General features: G+C 37.3%; 1 protein-coding gene across 1 annotated transcript in view; it reads right to left on the minus strand.

Moving 5' to 3' along the window:
- Positions 1-16303: 16303 nt before the first annotated feature.
- Positions 16304-24644, minus strand: part of LOC121860418 (cullin-5-like) — a 34152-nt gene continuing 25811 nt past the window's right edge. The window contains 4 exon segments of the mRNA XM_042357566.1: positions 16304-17604; positions 18795-18918; positions 22469-22587; positions 24063-24224. Coding sequence (XP_042213500.1) covers positions 17410-17604; positions 18795-18918; positions 22469-22587; positions 24063-24224 — 600 coding nt within the window. The 3' untranslated portion in view covers positions 16304-17409.

Genomic DNA, 24644 nt, shown 5'->3' on the forward strand with positions numbered 1-24644 from the left:
CACCGATATTTTTATTTTTGTATTTAAACACTGGTACATACCGGTATATCTTGAACAGAAGTAAATACAAATTACAATCTGATGATTCTACACTGTAAGGAAGTTAAGAGAAGTGCATAATTAATATTCATTTATTTAAAATAACATCACAGCATACAACAAGATGGGGACAGCAGTAACAACATAAGACAGAAGAACAAGTGTGTGTGGTCTGGCAGGAGTATTTTACCTTCCTTTTACAGCTACTTTTTCTTCACCCATTTGTTCATTCCAGTAACAACCAGTTTTCATGTGTAACCTAAGCTGCTAATTATTGACTCATCCAAGACACTGGCATTAATCCATTAAACGGTACAGTATATAAAAAAAATCCACCTTGATTATTACAGTAGTCTATATATTAATGTTTAAGAGTTCTTAATATTAACCCCTCCCCATCATTCAACTACTGCTTTCAAACACACACACACTGAAATGAAATCAACTTTGATATATATTAGAAACTTTTTGTGGGTACTTCTGGACTTCATAAACATGCAAAGGAAATATCAGTTGGTAAACTTAGTTACCATACTCATGAAAAGCCTTTGTTGTTTTTATAAACTCAGGGTCATAAACCTGAATCAGGTTGTGGACAGTGTTCTGGGTATGAGGTAAAAACTGGTTACTGTCAAACTGGGAATTAATATGCTTACATGCATACAGGCAAACACACAATAAGTTTCATTTGTACTAAATAACCTTTCATACTTAATTTTGTTCAATACTAACCTCAGTAACATTCAGAGTCTCAAGTGTAATTATTTAATTCAGAAAATAATTCTAAAGATTTCATAAAAATTTGATATCTTGGCTCACAACACTGCATTACACAATAATCTGCAGTGTCAAGGCGGCAGTGATGCTTCACAAATCATGTAACATCCACACAATTATGGTATGTCAATCCTCACCATTTATGATCCTGAATCACCAATAAACAAAAGTTTCAAGCTTTATTGTTAGATCTCCAAGGACAGTTTGTAAAGGTGCATAGAAATTTTAATATTAACAGACAGTTCTGGCTGTACCCCCTACTGCTTTTTTACACAAAAGTTACCAAATAGTTCTTTATATTAAGTGTTAATGACTTGAAATTCAGAAGTGACGTACCGTATGTCAAAACAGTGAAGTATCCTTCCATCAATCATAAAAATTATGCTATTACCAGGATTTTTTTTTTCTGATTTAAGAAGCAAAGGCACACAATACAGTCATCACAAGTAGCAGTCTTCTTGAGTGATATATTATTCTCTAGATCTAATAAATGAAAGACTGATCCACAAATCCCATTTTATAGTCAAGCCTGGGGCAGGTGACTTGAATTTAGTCATACAATTCTCCAGGTTGAATATCCAGGATTATCTATACAATACCTTGATTAAAGACTGGAATTAAACTGAAAATTATTAAGTACAGTACCTTCCTGTCACACTATTGGGTACAAACGTTACCACTGAGAGCTATGAATCTTCAGGCAGCTCATTACTCATTCAACATATTCCTGCTAAGGTGTTCAGAGCTAAGGAATGAGGGATTCCTGGTCATACTGACCCACAGAAATGCCTCCTTCCAAACGAACAAATTAATCACTATGGTTCATGCACAGAATCTATTACCCTCTCCACTAAATCCAGTACTTCCAGAAAAAGTGGAATTGTCTCCTGATGATGTGATATAGGCATTCCAGAGTACTGTATAAGAACAGTTCTAAGACCCTTCCTAGAACTTCCACATCAGCGAAGACTCAAGCTATGACAACCCTTTCAGTTACCTATATGCACATACCTCATGAGGCTTCCTTATGTCCTAATATTGAACATAGGGGACTTCATGATAAACTTGAAAAAGAATATTATGCTCAGAACTGACATCTTTCAAGGTGGAATGAATGTTCTGTATAGCCTTCAACACTAAAAGTGAAGTATCCCCTGTACAGCATTCCGAACATTTCGTTACGAAAAAAAAAAATCCAGCTGGAATTATGAGGCATGGTGTTGAGCTGTGAAATTTATGATAATAACTTGTCTACCACTCTTAACCCCTTGTTACTCATTGTTGTCCCCCCCCCCCCCCACACACACGCACAATATATACAGTGGTCCCTCGATTAACGAACGGTTCAATTAACGAAATTTTGGTTTACAAATTTGCTCCCATGAGGATTTTCAGTTCCATTAACGAACAAAACTTCAATTAATGACAGCCTTACAAGAAACACGCTTTGTTGTGCGCATCAGCTGATCGTCTAGTCCGCCAATACAGTAATTGGTTCTATGTTTACATTCGTTTCCAGTGGAGTAAATATCAAGAAAGTTGTGCTCTTGAATATTTTTGCATTTTTACATTAAAATTATTGGTCATTCTGAAATTTAGTTAACATATTGATAATATACAGTGCAGAAATTATTATGAAACATGAAAAAGGCATTAGAACCAATGCACTCTGTAAAGAATATGGCATGTCATCATCAACCTTGAATGTATATGGAAGTGTTTACTGTATTCCATGTTGCAGTTGTTTTGGAAATTATGTAGGTCAGACTGGGAAAGCATTGCAACTCAGAATTAAACAGCACAAGTGCAATATTAGAACGGCATCTGAAAGCAGTGCACTTTTCGTTCATATAAGGAACAATAATCATCCCATAGATTGGGAAAACAGTTTAGAAGTGTATAAATCCTCATGTGTCACAGAAACACTTCTAGTTGAAGCAAGTTTGATTAGGGAAATGTATTCTTTAAACCTTAGTGATGGTCAGTACAAAACTGATAATATATTACATAAATTTATTTGTCAGTGGCCCAAGGTTAAAAATGCTTTGAAAGCATGTAAGGTAGATGTATGATAGATGATTAGTGGGTCTCATATTTTTTACCTGACGTGACATGACTAGTTATATCGCCCGTTCTTATAATCTCTTCTTATGTTTGGTTTGTGGATTAGTGGATGTCATGTTTTTTGACCTGACCTCATGTTTTGTAAGGTCACCCTGTGTCCATAAGCTCTCTCTCAGTCTTTGTAATTCAGTTGCCTCTGAAGATGTCTTAATAAAGACGAAAGCTAAGGTGCTCCATTGTTTCCTATTTCCTTGTGTGATTTTTTTAGCATATACAGTGGTCCCTCGGTTAATGAACACAATTCGTTCCAGAAGGTCGTTCGTTAACCGAAACCATTGTTTCAATGGGATTTTGGGTAATTGGTTCCAGCTCACCGAAAATTACATACAAAGTAAAAATAAATGCAGTAAAGTACACTCACTTTGAGGTGTGTATGTAGAAGGCTCCTGGTTGATGATGGGAATTAGAAGTGGGGGTGGAGGAGAAGGGAGAAGAGAAGGAAGTGGGGATGGAAGAGAAATCACCCCATGCTTCATGCCGTCATTTCACCCATAACATTTTAAGTTTACTAGGTGTAATTCAAGATTATTTTCTTTAAGTCAACACTGCACTACACTATATATTGTCAATATGTTAAATAAATTTCAGAATGACCAATAATTGTACTGTAAAAACGTAAAAATAGTTTATGTTCAAGAGAGCCACAAGCAAGATGTTACCTCCACTGACCAGAGATACAAACTGACACCTTGGTGGGCGAGTCACAAGTGGCTGATTGGCACACCAAAAACTAGTTTCCTGTACTGCAATTATGTTAATTAAGTGTTAAAATGACTAAAAATGTTAATATAAAACTTGGAAAATTATTGAATAGTACAACCTTCTTGATATTTACTCAAATGGGAACGAATTTAAGCCCTAGAACCGATTACTGTATTGGTGGACTATTATTCCAGCTGGTGAGCAAGCCAAAACGTGTTGACATGATTTCGTAAGAATTTCGTTAACCGAATTGAAGATTCTTTTGGAAGGTAATTCGTTAACCGAGGCGTTCGTTAACCGAGGGATCACTGTACTGTAATATATTCACTTCAGCACTGTTCAAAATTAATTCACTTCTGTACACTACAAAACTACTATTGTACAAGTACAGTACTGTACTGTACAAAATTAATTGTACTACAAAATTCATACTGGTACAGTACTGTATTAAATTCACTACAGCACTACAAAATACTGTAATTAACACTTACTCTTGTTCATTCGCATCCTCCTCCATAATTGCTATAGGGAGGTCTGGAGTATTACACAAGGCTCATACACAGGAGTGCTGCATGAGGGACCTTCTCTGTCTGAAGATGAAACCCATAGCAAGGGGCTGCCAATTGGTCCCGGATCTAAGGTGCTAGTGCTGAGGAGACTGATGTCTAAGGAACGACTGACACATCTGGAGATTGCTTGGGCACCTGGGTGAAGTAGTCACCAATCTTATGCTGCTTCTTATTAAGGTTCGGAGGAAGGAATTTCACTTTAATGCAGCTGTCACTACTCCAGAGTTTGTCCTCATTGAGGTTATGCAGGTGCATTAACCAGCAGCAACAGTACTTTGACCACATTCCTGTGGATGCCCATCTATACCTGGAATGGCCAGAGACTTGGTCCAAAGATGTAATGGAATCATTCTGTGAACAACTCACAGGTGAACCATACGTGCTTATTGGCTTTCCATGACACTGGCAGGTGGTCTACACTTTATCCTGTGGGAACCACCTGTGTTTGCACAAAAAAGCACTGATGCATGTAGCTTGCTGCCCTAGAGTCCTTGGGTAGTGGACTCGCACGCTGTTGTTTATGACAGTCGTACACTGCCATGCTGACTCTTTCAAACTTCAGTGCCCATCCTTTTCTGTTTCAGGCTTTCAACAACACAGTGATCTGGTACTGACCTTGCAACATGCTTTGTTAATTTTTCCTTTCTATATTTTCACATTATAAACTGTTGAGCAACCCACACTGTACTTCTTCATCAGATCTTTCACCGGCACTTTCTTATTGAGTTTTCTAAAATTTCAAGCTTTTTATTAACATCAATACATTTACTTTTTTCTTACAAACTCTTACAAAATTTTAGGCATGGTGAAGGTTTTAAAAAGTAAAGTCCATAAAAATGATATGCAGAGATAGACTAACAATGTGGGGAGAGGTAACAAAACAGTTCTGAGTGCACACGGTTGCCTTATGGGATTAAAAAAAAGTGTTATGCTAAAATGGAATTTTGAAGATGTAATTTTTTGGGGGGAATCCATCTCAATTCCAGTTATCAAAATTCCATTGTTGAGAGGAATTACTGTACTGTACTATTATACATCCAACTATGTGGCTTGTCATATCCTGAGAAATGTGTTAAAATTATTAAAAGGTCAGCAATTTGCTTCCAACAGGAACCAAGATAAACTGGGTGTGTCTGCTCTGTTCACTAAGGTAATTGGAACTGAATCAGATGACCCAAAAATGGTACTTTGTACCTGAACTAAGAGAGAAATTGCAGAGTGCATATATTTGTGGTAGCAAAGGCTCACAGCCTTCAACCTACAATGGTAACTTTTGTATCCATCTGATCTCTTAAAAGACCTGGGTATGAGAAAAAGGCCTACAATTTTCAAATTGGTTACAGTCACTAGCCAAGGTATTATGAATCCTGAGTTTTCAATTTGTAGATTTATGATGTGCTATTGTGTAGGTCAATCAACAATTACTGTATATTAAAAACAGTTGCGGCTCATGTGGGTGTTATATTTCACCTGGCATATATTTGGATTACCAGCCCATGAAGTTCGGGTGAAAGTACAGTATGTACTGTATATAGCCAGACTGGACTAAAGAAGCATTATTGTCTATTGTATACATAAAGCTGGTCACTCTTTTTTGTCAAGGCATCAGCTCAGATATAGCTTCTTGTCTGGGGGTTGCAAGCCTATAAACAAGAAACAATGCAATTAAGTAGAGCATGTTAGTTTTATCGAGGGTAACAGTGAAACTCATACATTTTGAGCTTCATTTCCCCATCTAGGAGACTACAGCTGCACAAACAAGGTTAAAATTAACTAAATTTCATTTAGCATCAATACTAAATATAAAAATTCCTCATATGTCTCATGCATAAATAACTTGTACCTCTTTTGGTAAAATAGGAGACACAACAAAAGCATTTCATACATATGTTTAAAAGTTTTGATTGTTGATCTAACTCAAAATTGAAATTCGTAGTTGCCTACAGCTTGTTTTGTGATGTCAGTACAACTTATCATATGTGAAAAGACGGAGGATGATCCTTCTATCCAAGGAGTCCCCAGCTGTAAGATAACCCAGGGTGTCCCCAGCTGTAAGATAACCCAAGGTGTCCCCAGCAGTAAGATAACCCAGGGTGTCCCCAGCTGTAAGATAACCCAGGGTGTCCCCAGCTGTAAGATAACCCAGGGTGTCCCCAGCAGTAAGATAACCCAGGGTGTCCCCAGCTGTAAGATAACCCAGGGTGTCCCCAGCTGTAAGATAACCCAGTGTGTCCCCAGCTGTAAGATAACCCAGGGTGTCCCCACAAGAGATAACCCAGGGTGTCCCTGTAGCTGTAAAGGATGCAACCCAGGGTGTCTCTCAGCTGTAAGATAACTCCAGGTGTCTCTCAGCTGTAAGATAAACCTGTGGGTGTCTCTCAGCTGTAAGATAACCAGGGTGTCTCAGCTGTAAGGATAACCAGGGTGCCCCTGCAGATGCAACCCAGGGTGTCCCCAGCAGTAAGACAACCCAGGGTGTCCCCAGCAGTAAGACAACCCAGGTGTCCCCAGTTGCAAGATACAACCCAGGGTGTCCCCAGCCGTAAGACAACCCAGGGTGTCCCCAGCTGCAAGACAACCCAGGGTGTCCCCAGCTGCAAGACAACCCAGGTGTCCCTGAAGCAAGAGATAACCCAGGTGTCCCCAGCAGTAAGATAAACCCAGGGTGTCCTCAGCTGTAAGATAACCCAGGGTGTCCCCAGTTGCAAGATAACCCAGGGTGTCCCCAGCTGTAAGATAAATTCCAGGGTGTCCCCAGCTGTAAGATAAACTCAGGTGTCCCAGGCAGTAAGAGATAAACTCAGGTGTCTTGTTAGTAAGATAACCCAGGGTGTCTCTGGCAGCTGTAAGATAACCCAGGGTGCCTCAGCGTGGATGGCCCAGGTGCCCCCAACAAGACAACCCAGGGTGTCTCAGCAGCAAGACAAATCTCAGGGTGTCTCAGCAGTAAGAGACAACCTCCAGGGTGTCTCTACAGCTGCAAGACAACCCAGGGTGTCTCAGCAGTAAGACAAACCCAGGGTGTCTCGTGCAGCAAGATAAACTTGTAGGTGTTTCTAGTAGTAAGAGACAACTCAGGTGTCTGTAGTGTAAGATAAACTAGGTGTCCTCAGCGAAGATAACCCAAAAGTCTCAGCTGTAAGATAACCCAGGTGTCCTCAGCAGTAAGATAAATCCATGTCCCCAGTGGTGACAATCAGGTGTCCTCAGCAGTAAGATAACCCAGGGTGTCCCCAGCTGTAAGATAACCCAGGGTGTCCCCAGCAGTAAGATAACCCAGGGTGTCCCCAGCAGTAAGATAACCCAGGGTGTCCCCAGCAGTAAGATAACCCAGGGTGTCCCCAGCAGTAAGATAACCCAGGGTGTTCCAACAAATCCCTAAATCAGTTTCTCAAGAGCCTCAGATGATAAGCTCATAATAACAGTAAAAGCTATGCTCACAGACACCGAACACAATACAATTTTGGATGTCTCCCATCACGCACACTCCAGAAGTAAACAGCAGTCAGCCATTTAGAACTCAAGAAATTTAAAATACAATGTTGATCATTTACATATACAGTGTAATTTTTTTTTTTACAAATTATTTGCCAAAGTTAAATATTAGGTATAAAATATAGTAGTATATGCTGACCTCTGTAGGTCATTCATTCATTTATTTGGTTATTGACTTCATGAGCAGGAAATATAGTTATAAGTGTTTGGGGTTCTGTTTATTGTTCAATTGTTCTGTATACTGTATATGGAAAAAGGAACCATATAAATTAAAGAGTAAAGGAAAATCTAACTCATAACGTAGACATATTGGGATGTTGATTTAACAAGCAATTTCGTGGACATGTGATTGGCACTGGTAGTCATAAAACTTTCAATTTAGTGGCACACTGCTTTGAAAATGGAGTATCCATACAAAAATCATACACGGCATTGTTTAATATAGGGGGCCCCCCAAATTCGCGGGGGTTAGGTTCTCAATATGGCCGCGAATCGCCAAATCCGCAAATAACATTTGCTGACCTAATAAAAGTGTTACATTTTTACTTGTGTACAAAGAAATGTATATTTCCTTTATGTGTTTGCCCTTTGGACAATTATTTCTTTTACCTGTCTTGTAAATACTGTATGTGTGAGTGTGTCTACACACACACACACACACATATATTTACAATACCTACAGGTAAAGGAAATTACTGTCTCTAGAACGAATGGCTCCCTGTCCCAGCCGCAAAAATGCCGGCAACTTTAAAACTACCCACAGACATTCTTGGGTACATCCAGAGTGTCATCCGCGAATAATAGAGGACCGAAAAATTTTTGGGGGGGGCTGTACCCACAAACGACAAACAACCTTGTAGGAATAATGTAGAGATTTTAAACACACAAAAATATGAGAAAATACATACTGAAAAGAATCAGCCATGTAAATAATGCAAACAAACCATTAATGACAACATAGGACATGCACTAACCAAATCCTACCAAACTTTAAAATGTTGTAATATTAAGATTGGTTAGGGTTTAGTTGATTAATTTTGTCTGTTTCATAAAAGGTTTATGCTCATCTTGTTTACATGAGTATGGTACTTGACATAACTATTTCACTTAAATGTCCAAACCAGTCTTACAAGGACATTGTTGTTTGCAAGTCCTACTGTAATAACCAATACTATATTTCTTATTTTTAAAGAAAATTTTCCTTAATAGGCATTTACCACTAAACTAAACCATAACTTACCTCAGGAACTTCACTAGAGAATTGGTTCATGGTTCCACACAAGTGTGGAAAATGGCCATAAAACGTTTTTAAGGAAGATGACATAAAGGGGAGGTGCACTGACCAGTAAATTGGCAAAATTGTGCATCTGGCATGATGCCACTCCCAACAGTGTTGGAATTTTGAGGTTATACTGTACTGCAGAAGTTACAAAGAGTGTTAAAAGTTGTGCTGCAGTCTTAAGTGAGTACGAGTTACTCATAAATGGCAGCAAAAAAAGTCTCAAACAGAGCTCTTGGGGCAGCTGAATATGCTTGATACTCTCGACTGAATGGGATATACAAAATGCATGTAGTTTGAGCACAAAACAAGCGTTTTCCGCGCAAAAGACGCCAGTGAACTAAAATACACTTTTTTTGAGCAGAAAACAAGCATTTTTTGTGAAAAAATAGAATAAACTAAAATGCACTGCTTTATGCAGAAAACAAGCGTATTCCGTGAAAAGAAGTAAAACTAACGAATTCAACTGTTTTCATTCAAAATTGAGTGTTTTCACTATAAGTAGTAAAACTAACTAAAACAGCATTTTTAGGAGAAAAAAAGAGTTTTTCCGTGACAGAAGTAAGACTTACTAAAATACACTGTTTTTGAGTAAAAACTGAGTGTTTCCAGTACAAGAAGTAAAACTAACTAACAAGCCTGTAGTTAATCATAATTGGGTTGAAGAACATGGTGCAAGTAGCCAAGAAAGTGAAGCTGAAAGAAAGCAGGATAAAAGCACTCTCTCTTTTGACAATTCTTAATGTCATATTGCAGAAATTGTAACAACACGCCAACCAGTCTGCTGCCCAAAAAATATTCAATAAATCTGTCTTTTTCTTCGGTCAGAGGATAGCAGGTTCATGAACAAGAAAATTACATACCTATTGGAAAAAAGTTCAAGTAATTAACACAAATATTCCAAATTGCTAAAATGCTGTTAACTACAGTAGTCTAAATTTTCTTGACTGTAACCTAGTTAAATAACAGTCAAGTTACAATTTACATGATTAATATGAGTTCTGTTTATAGCTGTGAATGACAAGTACACATGACAAAAGCTCATATGGTTTATACTGTGGGTAGGAACAACCAAGTTCTTAATGACACTTGCCCCTGGAGGAACCATATCTATCATAATATGTGCTTCTCCACTTGCTCCATGGGATGTACAGTTCATTACTGTACTATATTTGGTACATTCAATGATACAAAAAATTCCAGAACGAGAAAGTATACTGCAGGTCAGTTTTCAAAATTACAAATACAGTACTGTACTGTACTTGTTTACCAGACCAATTGAGAGATAACTATAAGTCACTACTATAACAAAAATAGCAGATCAAGAAAAGAGTGAAGAAGTACCGTAATACATTCAGTCATACCCCCAAAGAAATGCACAATCAAGATTACCATACCACACAATCTACAGCCAAGCCCTCAAACTAATGTAAGTGTTGGTATGGGATGATGATTTAGGATGAAGTATAATACTATACAGACATAAGAAGGGTGTATGGAAAGACCACACAGGGATATACACAGAGCTGCCCCATCATTGGTTGTTCTACTAGTCACATAACATACCGGTAAAAATCACTATGGTTTTTCATAATATTTGCCTTTCTGGACAGCTGGCATTTTCAGAGGTTAGTTAATAGTTATTATTATAGTATTTACATTATGAGAGTGCCAAGGGCACGAATAAGGCGATATTACTGTGATAAGACAAAGGCTTATTCCTTGGCCAGCTTGCATTTTTCATCATGTCAATATGACAAATTATCAATGCTATGGTGTAGATGCTGATAGATGTTTAAAACAATTTAACACTGCTAATTCTTCCAAATGTAGTTTTAAATTGGGTTTGGATATATGATCAAAACATGTACATCAATGCCAGGGTTTACAGTCACCAAGGCAGGATATATTTTTTTATTATTAAACCCAGTGAAATTTTTTAGAAAACAATATCGTGATAAATAATTTCATGATAAAAAAATTGCCTGTTCCTTACGAAGTAACGTGAACCTAATCCATCTGGGGTTTCATGCATTTGTTCACAAAATTCAGCCTTCCCCTCTACAATATACAGGTATCAATAGTTTTGGTATTGACAATGTATCAAAGGCAGGAAGTCATAGGTGATTACTTAACAAGCATTTGTCATGCAAGATTGAGGCACTCAATGAATGCTGGCGCATCACATCATAGACGTCATCATAATTATTATATTTGTCGGGAAAACAATTAAAAAAAAATTCAGAAAAATGCAAACTGGACATCCAAAAATCATTAATCACCATCTCGCCATTGCTGCAGCACATTGTACCACCAGAAGACTCTTAAACTCTTTAATTACTACAGTATATACAGTCATCATAGAATACACATCATAAAAATTATAAATCCATGAGAAAGAGTGAAATGTGACTCTTGGCATGAGAAAAGAAAAACACTAAAGGTTGGGGTTCTTGGACACAGCAGCAGGGTCTAGCCATCCAGTTTTCAGTTTGTGTGCAAAATTCTACCACTGCCCTTTTGTTAAGTGAACTGTTGAATGTTATGATTTTTCCAATGTCATCATTGTAACTCATGTTTTTATTACTTACACACAATTTATAGTCTTACTGATGCAACTAAGAAGAAAAACGAAGCATTACACAACAGTAGAAACTCTATTACCTCCAAGTCTCTATTCCTGACCATGTGCAGTTAACAACTACAGATACTTGAATCTTCACTAAGGTGTTCTGACATTTTGACTAATAACTTTTACATACTATACTGTATGTTAAATACTTTACTTGGAGTTAAAACATTATAAGACCTATTATTGTATTGTAGTACCTAACTCCCCAGCATCCAGATGTTTTCTTAAAGAATCTTCTGGAAGTTGGCCACACAACTAACCTACCCACTAATCTCTGTACTTAGCAATCATGGCAGCTAAGATAAGTGGATTGGTTGCTAAGAGGGTTGCACTGTCATATTGATATATCCACTTCCAAAATTTTCTCAATTCTTATTCAAAGAACTTGAGATCTCTTTCATGCAAGCTGCGTGGATATAAATTATTTACAGAGAGATATTGAAAATGAGGTGGGGGATATATTAAAGGTTGTGGCAAGATGTCACCAAGGACAAAATTGTACCATTAAACTGATCTTGCACTGCAAAATAAACTTTTTATGCACAAAATTTTCTGAGGTGAAAGCATAGCATATTAACATAAACAGTAAAAAAAAGTTAGGGAACAGGATTTCTTTTTAAGTCACTTTGGGAGTACAGTATGTACTAGGCTACAGCACACCAAACTAGAAAGCAAGTGACAGTGGACTTTATAATTAAATGAAAATAATACATTTGAAAGGTTATACACATCTCAAGTTATACAGCTATGCAAAACAAGTTGAAAAATTGACAAGGCCTAGTGCATTACAGGTACTGTATTCTAAATTATTTTTCAGATTGTATGGGTGTTGTTCTTATGTAACTACCTTGTGCACACAGTTGTTGTGTACAGTACAGTCAATTCACAGTAAGTTTATACTCATAAGGATGTGAAGTGAAAACAGTCACCCTTTCCACTCTATGGAGATGTATTGCTGTCAAAATATAAATTACCAACAAACTACAGAACTGAAACACTAATTTACCTTTATGCATGTACTGTATATATTAACTTGTGTCACTGTGGTCGATCACAGGTTAATCCACTTTTTCACACTTCTCCGTTGTCTTTCTGTTGGGAATGCAGTACATGCCACCTTTTACTTGATACACTAACATGTCTTTCTGGTGTTTATGGAGTTTATGTTACAGACTGAGCAGGAATAGTCCTCATCAGATTATTGAGTCAAGCTGGTACATAAACAGTACTCTCAGTAGATTTCACTGGTACATTACTTTCAAGTCAGTAGGGCCACCATTAAAGTCAATTCTTTGGAGCAAGGATACTGGCACATGCTTTCTTACCTATTATGGACAACCTTTAAAACAACTTAGCAACCCAAGGATGGGTACATACTTCTCATTTGTATTTTCTGCTGATATTCTTTGGCCTTGATAATTACCATAGACCCACTCATAGTCTGACTTAACACAAGTGCTTCTTAAAATAATTCATGTTCAGGGCTTTTCTAACCTTTGGTGAGCAGGATAAACTTCAATGGTTTCTGGCTGACTCTTGGTGTGGACAGGAGGCATGTCACCCAAGTTTACTCCATTTCCTCAATTCACGGTTATTTCTACTGCAGTGTATTTCTCCTTGCAGATTGTTGAAATTTTGGACGATACATACAGTATATGAGGATAATTGGAGGAATAACTCTGAAATCCCTTTTTCTAGCAAAGCCCATAGCCAGGTAGCTCTCATAATAGTGGGTTGTTTATAGGTCAGCTATGGTTGACCTATAAATCCATTTGGCTATAGCATTCACTTATCTCACACCGTCCACTTAAATTGATGGGGAATTTGGGTACCAATTGCCCTATGGAGGCTAGGAAGTCTTATTAATGCCATATCTAACAATCATCAAATTACATGTCTAGGCCAATGTCTGTCATCTTTGATTCCAAAACAATCCACGATTTTCCAATCAGTTTCAGTAACCTGCCTGACTACAAGCTTCACCAGAAATTAGAGAATGATCCTGAAGTTTCATTTCATATAGAAAATGAATCAGGCAACTTATTTGCACCATCAGTAGCCTGTGGGTTTAATGCCAGGATCTGCACTTGTGCTGTTGAGTTATAACCCAGAAATTCAGTACAACTAGAAATGGGATCTTTTCTGATTTAACTAGTCCCAATTAATAATGGGATGACAATGAATCAGTTGCTCAAAGGCAACAGCTTTGAGTCTATTAATGCCAAGACATTGTGCATGCACCTCCTGACCAAAGCAGGTTATAAAAAGGGACCCCAGATGCACATCTCAATCCTCTGCTCATCAGCATTCCCAGGGAGGGAGGGAGAGATTAGAGTTACCCAATCCATGTTAGTTATAAAACAGGGTTTCAGGATTAATTTCTAATACTGTATTGTATATAAATGAAGATGGACTGGGTTACCAATTGATGCTTAAGACAACTAATACAGAAGATGAAGGCATGAAATCCAAGTAATTGAGTAACTCATAACCTTTATCCCAGGAACCAGGATGAAAGCACCACAGGTTCCAAGGTACCATGCAGGTCAACTATGCAAAAGATTAATCCAAACAACCCAAGGAAGTCCTCTCTAGTATCTATACTCCTTCCCAAAAGTTTGACTCGGAGACAAACCTTTGAGGAAAGCCAAGTAAAATGCAACCACCAAGGCCATGTGCACCAAGGATAAGAAATTACTCTTGACCCCAATACGCATTAAGAACATGAATAGTCTACAAATATGCTACCCTGAACCTTCAATACCTAATACTTATCCAATAGTATTTATATTCCAAAATCCAAAAGAATAGGAAATTATTCCTTTATATTAGAACCTTCCTGAACTACTTCAGAAACCCAAGAATCACAGTTCAGGATTTAGGGGCAGTGAAAGCCCATCTTCAATAGAGAAACCCCAGTTAAATCCCTCATTCTCTTTATGAATCAACATTTCTTCTGCCATTCTCCGGTCACAAGAAGCAGTGGAGTTAAATCATGTTATTTTCTAAGAATAAGTCATGTTTAAGCAGAAAATTCAAGGAAAACCCATGAGAACCGTTGAGCTGATTGAGGATACAGATTTATAACAGAATGCTGATTTACCCACAGATAAGACCAATGTAATCTTGAAAACATAGGTGTAGCAAACAAATGAATCTGACCTTCTTTTAACAAAACTTAAATATTTTTTGACGTTTTATTTTGCCTTTCCCAATCCTCAGACAAAACTATATTCAACCACATGACCCATTAAAAGGTGCCCTCAATGCCCTTTCTGAAATACAGAAGTACTGTACTTTTATTCACCCAATCTAACAGCCCCCCCTCCTTTACCCAGCAGAGCATTGGTCCAACCCCCAAAAATCCAAAGCCACCCAGTATCAAAAGAATACATTAGAGCTGACCTCCACTAGATACCACACAGTTCATAATTATACAGTGAATCATTTAATTAGAGTTGTTTTTAAATGCTGTTCATTAACTTCATTAACAAACTATATCAATTACAGTATTACCTAGATGATCATAGTATTAGTACAACACTGTGAGCAAGTTAAAGCAGCTAAACTTTACTTGTCAATTGCTTATTTACCCAGTGAGTCCATATATCTAAATGAAGATAAATCCCATGTCCCCAAGGGTAAAAAGGCCTATTTAGTAATACAAGTATGAGGGGGAGGATAGGGGGGTATTTCAAAGTTCAAGTCTAGCAAACATGCACTCACTGACTAACCACAACCTCTCTGGGCTACCTAATAGTTCCCCTGAAGGATTCACCAAGTTTAATACATGAAGATCAAAACTAAAGCAGGGTAAGCTGCCCAGGATTATAAAAGAGGATATGTAATATGCAAGAATGCTAAAGCCCAGTGGAAGTTGTCTAGTTTCGAATCCTTAACCAGTTCATGACTATCGCATACTCCTACGTTGACAGGTCAAAAGCAACCCCCTTGCAAATCAACAGACCACAAAATATGTTGCTTGTAATGATTAGTCAACAAGAACCAGTGCAGACTTGCCATTTATAACATGCAAACTTGAACTCAGGAGGGTCAGTAACACATAAACAAACTTTATCTTACTCTGTATAACAATACTGTACATGTACTTAAAACTGTGGAAGCTCTAGCCAACACACCTTGAAGTGTCCCAAGGGGCTCAACACTTAGTTTTTGTACAATATTAGCAAAACAGAGAGGGTTGGTCTACTGTGATTGTCCTCTTGGACTGTATGCTAGGAATTGAATTACTGTATTAGAAAATAGAGGATTTTCCTGGAACCAAAGATGGTGGATATTGGCAGAAACATATCGTGAGCTGATTGGCCATCACAGCTCTATTAAAACCGCCTAACCTCCAGTGGGCAGCTGTTATCAACAAATCCCCTCATTAAGGCTAACGGCATGATAGGGAAGGAAAGGTGATTAGTACATCCATATGAATTAATAGATCAACCTTAGCTGAAATTATAAAGGCTAATCAAATTACATAAGATCTTATTGTAGGCATCCTGTATTACGAGAACTGCCTGGCTTAAGGTCAAAGACCAGAAAAGTGCTTATAAGTGAAGCTTGCAGGTAGTTGAAATGCTGATAGCTGAGTTTCTACTGTACTGTATTACACAATACTACAAATTACGAACTGATGACAACTAGGATTTCCTCAGAGAAACCAATACAACCCAATTCAGGAATAGTACTTTTAATATTATCACAAGATAATTTTTTATTTACAAATAATATTCATATGTATCACAAGTGTTAAACATTTTATTAACCTCTATGAGATACCTGAGGTTCCACAAAATGCTTCTGGTACAAGTGAGGGCTTAACAATCATGTATATAAATCCAGAGCTGCGATTTCAGTTACGTCTGCCTGCCATTTTGATTGAGCTATTATGCCCCTCCCTTGCCCTTGTCCATCCAAATGTCTTATGATCCTCATCTAGAGAGACTTCAGAAACTAGTGTGAGCGCTTGTAGTTCATCAAATAATCACTCAATGAAGTTAACTATTAAAAGTAATAAGTACTACTACTGACAGTTACAATCTGCATCTCCAAAGGAAAAATCTTCCTGCCTTCAAGCTGAAACTGAATGTTATAGTAAAAAAAAAAAAAAAAGAAAGAAAAAAATCAGTCATATTTTAGTTAACCTGACAGGATCATTTAGGCCGAATGACTTACCATGACTATGTAAAAGCATTTTAATTATGCAGAATTTTCTGAGACATGAGAGTTGTTCTTACCAGTACAGTATATGTAAAAGTGTGTTTGGTTAATTCTAAATTTTCCATGATTTTCTTTAGGAATACCATTGTAAATATCATTAACTTTCTGATCTTGAACTCAAAACTTGCACTGCTTGTGGGGGTTAAAATTGTGATATTAGCAGCAGTGAAATATTTAAAATCTTCTTTAAACTTTCACAAGACAGGTTCATTATAATTGTTGACTAGCTGTAAGTAGTACAGCTAATAGCAAAAAAATGTGAACTTGGTCTCTGATAGTGTCCAGAGCACCTGACCTGTGCCTGCACAAGCCCCAACACACCCATTAACCTCACCACTGGCTGCTTGCTTGACAGAAGAAACATTTAACTATCTGGCCAATACGGAGTGAAGAATCTTACACTATTATTTATACAGTAACAGCCACCAGACAGTAAGCAGGCAGCAGCCATTGCAACAACCACTTGGCCACAAGAGACTCCATATATGTACAGTTGCACAAAGTGCCAGGAGGTTGCACGCGCAGACGGTTTTCCTCTGTTGCAGCCCAATATTTTGCAACTAGGCCATGTATATGAATATGTTAATATTATCATCATCACGTTTCATGTACTTGTGTTCGATGAGCCATTCAAGCTGCTCTTTAATTAATTTCTTACTGGGAAGGAACATATTCTTGAGCATCTCCACCAGCTCTGTCTGAAGCTGTGCATTAGAGATTCTCTTCCTCATCTTCAGTATCTTCACAATGGCTTCCTGTAGAACAAGAATGTATTTTACTGATACGTAACATATACTGTATGTCAGCACATCAAACTCTCTCATAACACATCAAACCACATAGTATACTGGTATTCTGCAATACAATACATACAGTGCAGTTTCTTTTCATTTCTTATTATGCATATGAAGGCATATGAATAAACTTGATTGTATTTTTTTTCAACTCTTGTGTACAGTACTTTCCAGTACTAACAATATACATTATTCATTCATACTAACACTCATCAACACAATCTAATCACACTTTCCTTGAACAGTACTTACCCTCGGGTCTTCCCCACACCTGCACCACTGACACCACAACTTGAAAAACCCACTAATGAATTTGTTGGTGGCCTCACTTCCAGTGGACAGTTTTCCCATTCAAATGATGAATGCCAAGTTGAAGCTTAAACTTATGTAATGCCAGACCCATTTACAAAGCACCTTATCATGGATTTTGTGCTTAGTAATAACTTTATCAGTATCACTTATCATTTTCTTTGTTTAAATCATAATTGATAAAGGAAGCCACACCTTAATCATCACTATGTCTTTTCACTGCCACAACTTTACTGAGTTTCTACAATATTTCCTCAATGTCATAAGAGCCATTTTTAAGTGCCCCCGTACCTCAGGATTAGTCAGCACATCAAGTTCTATAAGTGTGACAAGTTTCTTGCTTATAACACAAAGCCCATATTTGTTTTCCTCACCATTTGACTGGACTATAATAAATGCAGTTTCATTATTCCACATTTTTTTTACACCTCCTGGCAGTATGCAATTTATATTAATTTTAACATGGTATACTGTACTACCATTCTCTTTCATGTGTCTCAAATTCACCCCTTACCCTTGCTTTAACACTCAACATCTACTAATTGCTACCAGATAACAAATAATCATTCCACCTACCATTAAACTGATATACACAACGGCATCATCTTGTCTTTTAATTACATAATAATCTAACTCGACCTGAAATAGAGCATCAGAGTCAGTGGTCTGGAAAAGTGAAAGAAGCCAAACTTTTCCAGGGACCATCTGCTGTTATGCTTAATGTCTCAGTAACCTGTCAAGCAAGAGACACAATAAAATAAACACAGGGAACTGCTACAAATACAAATGTGCATCAAGTGCTGTACACACATCATATTGTAACGGTTACGCTGATTACTGACCTGAGTACGAAGTATTCTCAATTGCACAATACCCTCATTGTCCTCCTCTTTACTCTTCTCCGTGCTCAGTTGAAGTCGCCCAATAAGGTTGACTTTTCCCCGTTTTTGAGGCTTTCCATTCTTACTGTTGGAATGAAATCACAAAAAAATAACAAAACAAAGAGTGTATATAAATGTCATCCCTTACTTCATTAGGTATTTCTAGTCATATATGAGCCCACTTCTCTCTTATCAACACTTGTAACAGGAAGGATCAACTGCTCAAGGTTAATGAACTTGGTTACAAAATACAACTGTGGCTGGAAAACCCAAGTAAAACAGAATCGTGCAGCATCACACAAAATTATGTGTTTCAGGAGACACAATACCCTTTAATAGAAAACTGACTAAATGTACATACCGGGTACTAATACTGTGTAGGGCTTGTAAGTCATCCGGAGTTCCTAATCAAGATGCAACTATGGATGTATACATTTTTGTTTTTCACTTAAAACATCAATGGGTCAAACTCTCAAGTCTTAACAAGCCACAGAAAGATGTTTACTATAGTTACCGGAGGCTTTATACAGAGTATAAAGCTCTGTGAGTGAAGGTATATTTAGCCAAACAGGAAAGTGACGAGAGATAATGCAAGAATCTTCAAATAATATCTTTCAATAGACAAAGGACAAAATTTTATAAATATAAGAAAGCTAGACAAAAGCTAAAAGAAGAGGCCATTTACTCTTAAAGACCACAGTCATCATCTTACCTCTCTGGTTCTTCAGTGTACTGTACCATAATGATTCTATAACCTATAGACACAAACCCACAGTAGCTCAGGGTCTATGGCTAATAAATACCAGCAACCATTCACAAGTTCATTGCTGTAATACCTTTGTTCATGACATCATCCTTACAACATTTGAGGTGCTCCGTATTACAAAGGGGTAAATCACCACCCCGGGCAAAATGAGTTTTTTGATGGATATCATTATTTTCACCCTTCTTCTACATGCTGGTGTTGGATGTAATCCCCTAGGTAGACTAGAAATATGGTTGAAAGTCCTTCAAAAATAGGGTATCATTTCGCCTCAGGCCGGGAGCTACGTATCTGACTGTGCGCTCAGTAAGTAAAGGTGGTCACATCCTGTTCAGAGTGAGAGGAGTGTGAGCCAATGACAGCGCGAGTCCCGCAGACCATACCCTCTGAGTCAGCCAATCACAATGGACTTTCCTTGCTATGTCACAGCTCCTCGGCCAATCCAAACGCCCGGATGCTGTATCCCTGTTAGTCTTGCCGCGCTGCATAGCATAAGGCTGTTCAGTGTTTCTACTGCTATTTTGGATAACTTTTCGGCTTAACATGGACATTATTTGTGTTCCATGGGTGTGAGAAGTGCTACACAATGTCTGGTCGATTTTAGAGCAAGATTCGAGTGAGGCCAGCCCTTCTGGTGTGGCGTCAGGAGCCCTAAATCCTGAGTGTGTGTCTAGTGACAATAGTGCTCAAGTGGACAACCCAGCCATGCTTGGTGATAGTGATTTTGATGGCGATTTTTTGAGAGGGCAAAGAAAGACTCTGAACAGTACGTGAATGATTATGACGAGGCCGTTAAAGTTATATGCACTCCTCAGGATTTACTTAACTTCAACTTACTACGATCGTCAGGAATAATAAAATAAAGGAACTAAACAAAGTAAGATTGTAATACTATAACAATCATAATACTGTTTTTACCCAAGATTATGCAAACTTTCTCCGCCTTTGTATTCATATGTTAATTACGTTGGGGGGGGGGAAGAGGTTAATTGTTGGGGGGATGAGTGTAGTGGTGTTTCCTTATTATTACACACTATTATACTAAACAATATTATAAATCTTTGGCTAATAGTAGGGACGGAAAGATAAACACTGATAAGCAAATGAGTTTTTTAAAATCATTTTGGGGGAGGGGTAAGACGAGTGTTGTTTTTTTGGTGACCATTAACTTGTTTTACAGTATTATCCCACAATAATAAGAAAATAACTGGTAGTTATTCTAATTCAACTCTTAATAAAATAATAACTATTCAAAGCACTAACTTCCAGTTTTCACTCTTCGCTAGGAGAGGGATTGAGCTGCACGGTAAAATAAAATTAACCCTCTAGCTTAAAAAACAACAAAGTTATGGTTGTTTGAACTTTGATAAACTTTAAACGCGTATTTCTCTTCTTTTTAAATTTGGCACTTCACCCCCTTGTAATGCGGAGCACCTCATTTCCAAGCTGAAATTACAAGATTATAGGGAAAATAATTTTACTTGCACCATTCTATTGTACAGTAATTCTCATGGGAGTAAGCAAGCACAGTAAACCCTTCAGTATAACGGACAATGTACAGTGTATAACGGAACCCAGTTATAATGAAACGCTCTAAACCTATCGGACAAACCCCCAAGACAACAAACAGGTGTCTGCTATCCCCGAGGAGTTGTCTGTTTTTATTGTCACTGCATGAATACCAACTGGAAGAACGTAACCCTCACGACTTTGAAACCCGACTGTATATCAGAAGTGTTATCTTGTCAATAATCAGGGACTTTAAATACAGTACATACCTTTAAGCATTAATGGATGATTAAAGTAAAACATTTGTTACTAGGAATATGTTATTTCAAATTTATATAACAATTTGCAATAAAATCTCCAATTTCAAAATATCTGGTATTTCAAAACTCCCCCATTTAGTTCGAAATAATTATTGGTCAATCAGTTTTAACGGATTTTCAGCTTTAGCTACTATTCCCCCCCCCCTCTCCATTTGTCCGTTATCCTCAGGGTTTACTCTAAGTCATTCATAGATACATATCACTCCAGATTTACAAATACATCTAAGTTTGTTTACTTTGCCTTAATGGTGTGTCAATTGTACAGTATACTGTTGGTTTTAATATTCAACTAAAGTTTTGTACAATAGACAAGTTTTATTACTGGACAGTTTATTATTTCTAGTACTGTATATACTTCTTTAAATCTGGAAACATTAACTCATTAATTTTTGTGTAATTCTCATCTCATGTTGTGGGGTGTTGACCATGTAAGGTATCATGATGTAAATGTTAAAAATCTAGTCGATCAGTAATGAAGGAAAGGGAATAGTAAGCATATCAATGGTTTTATTCATGATAAGTAGAAGAAAAATCAAGTGATTATTTTTTCTTTTTAACCCTTAAGCCCTGGGTTAGGGTGCTGCTGGCAGTACCCCCCACACGGGGTTAAATTGATAAATCAACATTTCAAAAAAAATAAATAAAATAAAATAAAAAATAAAAAATAAATAAATGGCGGGAAAATAGGCGGACGTTCTGGAATGTCACCCGGGGCCTAAGGGTTAATAAAGTATTGTACCGTATTTGGCAATTAAAGCATAAAAATGAGATTCAACTGTTTTAATCAATTTGTTTTCCAAAAAATTATTTGTGTACTTCATATGTATTTTCAGGACAGGTGTCCAAATATGTACTGGGTATTCCAAATTTTCACCAGAAGGTTAAGCACACTCAAGAACATACTCAATAATGTATGTTCAACTTTTGATGAATAGTTATTATTACAATCATTTATATTTAATTTATAACAAATACCATACACAGTACATAATACAATAATGGAAAATTTATAAAAACTTAAAACTCAGCCAAGTCATACTCACATAGGGGCAAATTCCTGGTTAACCCAGAAGAGGGTGTTCTCAGTGAAGTCCTTCGGAGATGTCACCTCCCCAGACATACTGAGTACCTGCCGCTTCATCTTGGGGAATGCTACCAACGACTGGTGAAGAAAGAGAAGTGAGAAGATGAGAAAACAAGGACTCAATACAGCTCATAGTATGTCAGACAAGGAAGTTCACAAAGGATCTCCCTCTACCAACATCACTTACAGCTGGTGGGCTGCTGGCACAATGTTCATCCTAGCATATGTACATTTTGACATTATTCACCTTTTAGAACAAATACGAATCACCATCTTATACCATATATTTAACTTCACAAGCTTAGGCAAATTACAATTATTTCCCTTCAATTCTACTTCAGGAGTATGTATCCACTGTAACACCATGTACTGTATACTTACTAATAACCTTGAAATGCCCATTCAAGACAATTCTACTTCAAATTTGATTATTCATCAATCCATTCATCCAAGTTCAAAATATTTATCAACCTGAAGACTATATTATTCATCCCCATTCCCTAATTGCATTCCCTCTGTTGTCTCTGGGAAAAGAAGGCACTATTATAGCTGTGTTTGACCAATCAGCACACTTCTCTCCAAGGTAATGGTTCTGACATCTTATTTCAGAACCAATCTGCCATCTTTGATTCAGTTCCTTGCAACATTTCAATGAATGAACATCCATATACACTAGCTCTCCTCTGGATGACATATGTACGTACTACAAACAGCTTTGTTACATCCCTATTATTACACATCAGGGATTACGAGTACTGCTAGAAATCATAACAGTCCTTAGTATTGTCAGGTGATTAGTACACTAATTTATTGTACAGTATTATGTTTGTGTTTGTCATTTTGTGAGTTTTGTAAACAATGTTTACTATACCTTTCAAGTCCAAACTAGTCAATATACCATAGTCTCACTGGCACAGTACCTTAGTCCACCTGCAGTATTTTGCATTAGGAAAAAAGAGGCCTCACCCCAAGGAGTGTTGGTTCTAACGTGAGGTGGGCCACTCAACCACTTTCATTTCCCCAACTGTAAAGTTTGGTACCTCTTTACAACTGGATGGATTTGAGATGTCCTAGGATCAAACACTTAACCCTTAAAAGAGGAAGTAAGCACTGTATCCACTCAGTCTCTATTGCCCTTTAATGACATATATCACTCATCAAACAGTTTTTAGGGTGGAAGGGAAATTTAGTCTGTTTCTACGGCATATTTTGTCTTTTTATTCCTTTCCTGTATTTCTTTTATTCGTAAAAACTTTTATGTCAAAGTCTGAAAATCTTTAACCTTGTTCTTCATCTTGTGTTTCTTTTGATATGTAAACAAAGCAGTAAACTTCCACAAATGTTCCTCTATTTTTGTATCAAACACCTTCTTAAATTCTACAGCTTTCTGCTTATTACCTGCCTTCCACTTAATCTCTCACTACTGCTTCACTCATAAATAATCATCATATTTTTGCTGTCCCCTTTGTGCCCTGCTAACTGTAACATACTTCTTATTCAATAATAACAGAGGAAAGAGAACTTCTTATCCAACATCAACAGAAGTTATCTACCCATAATGTCCGTCGCAACTCAGGATCGGGCAGCTCAGTGGCAAGACGAAGATTATCGAAAGAAATCTTGTCGTGCGTCCTCTGATTCCATGCAAACATGACAGCCATTTGAAAAGTGGTGACATCCAAGTCAAATCTTCCCATGTTGTTAGAGAATGTGATCTGTAGAGAATGAGAAAAAGGAAGAGTTAATGTTATATGAAAAATATTCTGGTATTAATTACTGAAACATATGTAACTGCATTCTCTTTTTTGGCAATTTAGTTCTGTTAGTGCTAGCAGCCCAACCAAAATTTTCAGCAACTCGGTCCATATCAATCTACATGTACGATTGTACGGTAATCTCTCTCTCATATATATTTCAAGAAACACAAACACTAGAAAATGCATACTTTTTAATAGTTAAAACACACCATTGCAGCATCCAAACTACATTATCAAATTTATTCCCAAGCTAAACCTAACCTTATTGTCTGCACAGTCATTGCACCAAAGTCTTCACGGATTCTTATTTGTGCTATCCAAATACCTGTGTCAATATACCCCCATAATGAGTAATTTTATTTATTTATTTATCAGCTT

This window comes from Homarus americanus, unplaced genomic scaffold (assembly GCF_018991925.1).
Source record: "Homarus americanus isolate GMGI-L3 unplaced genomic scaffold, GMGI_Hamer_2.0 scaffold28051, whole genome shotgun sequence".
In the NCBI taxonomy this organism is placed as follows: domain Eukaryota; kingdom Metazoa; phylum Arthropoda; class Malacostraca; order Decapoda; family Nephropidae; genus Homarus; species Homarus americanus.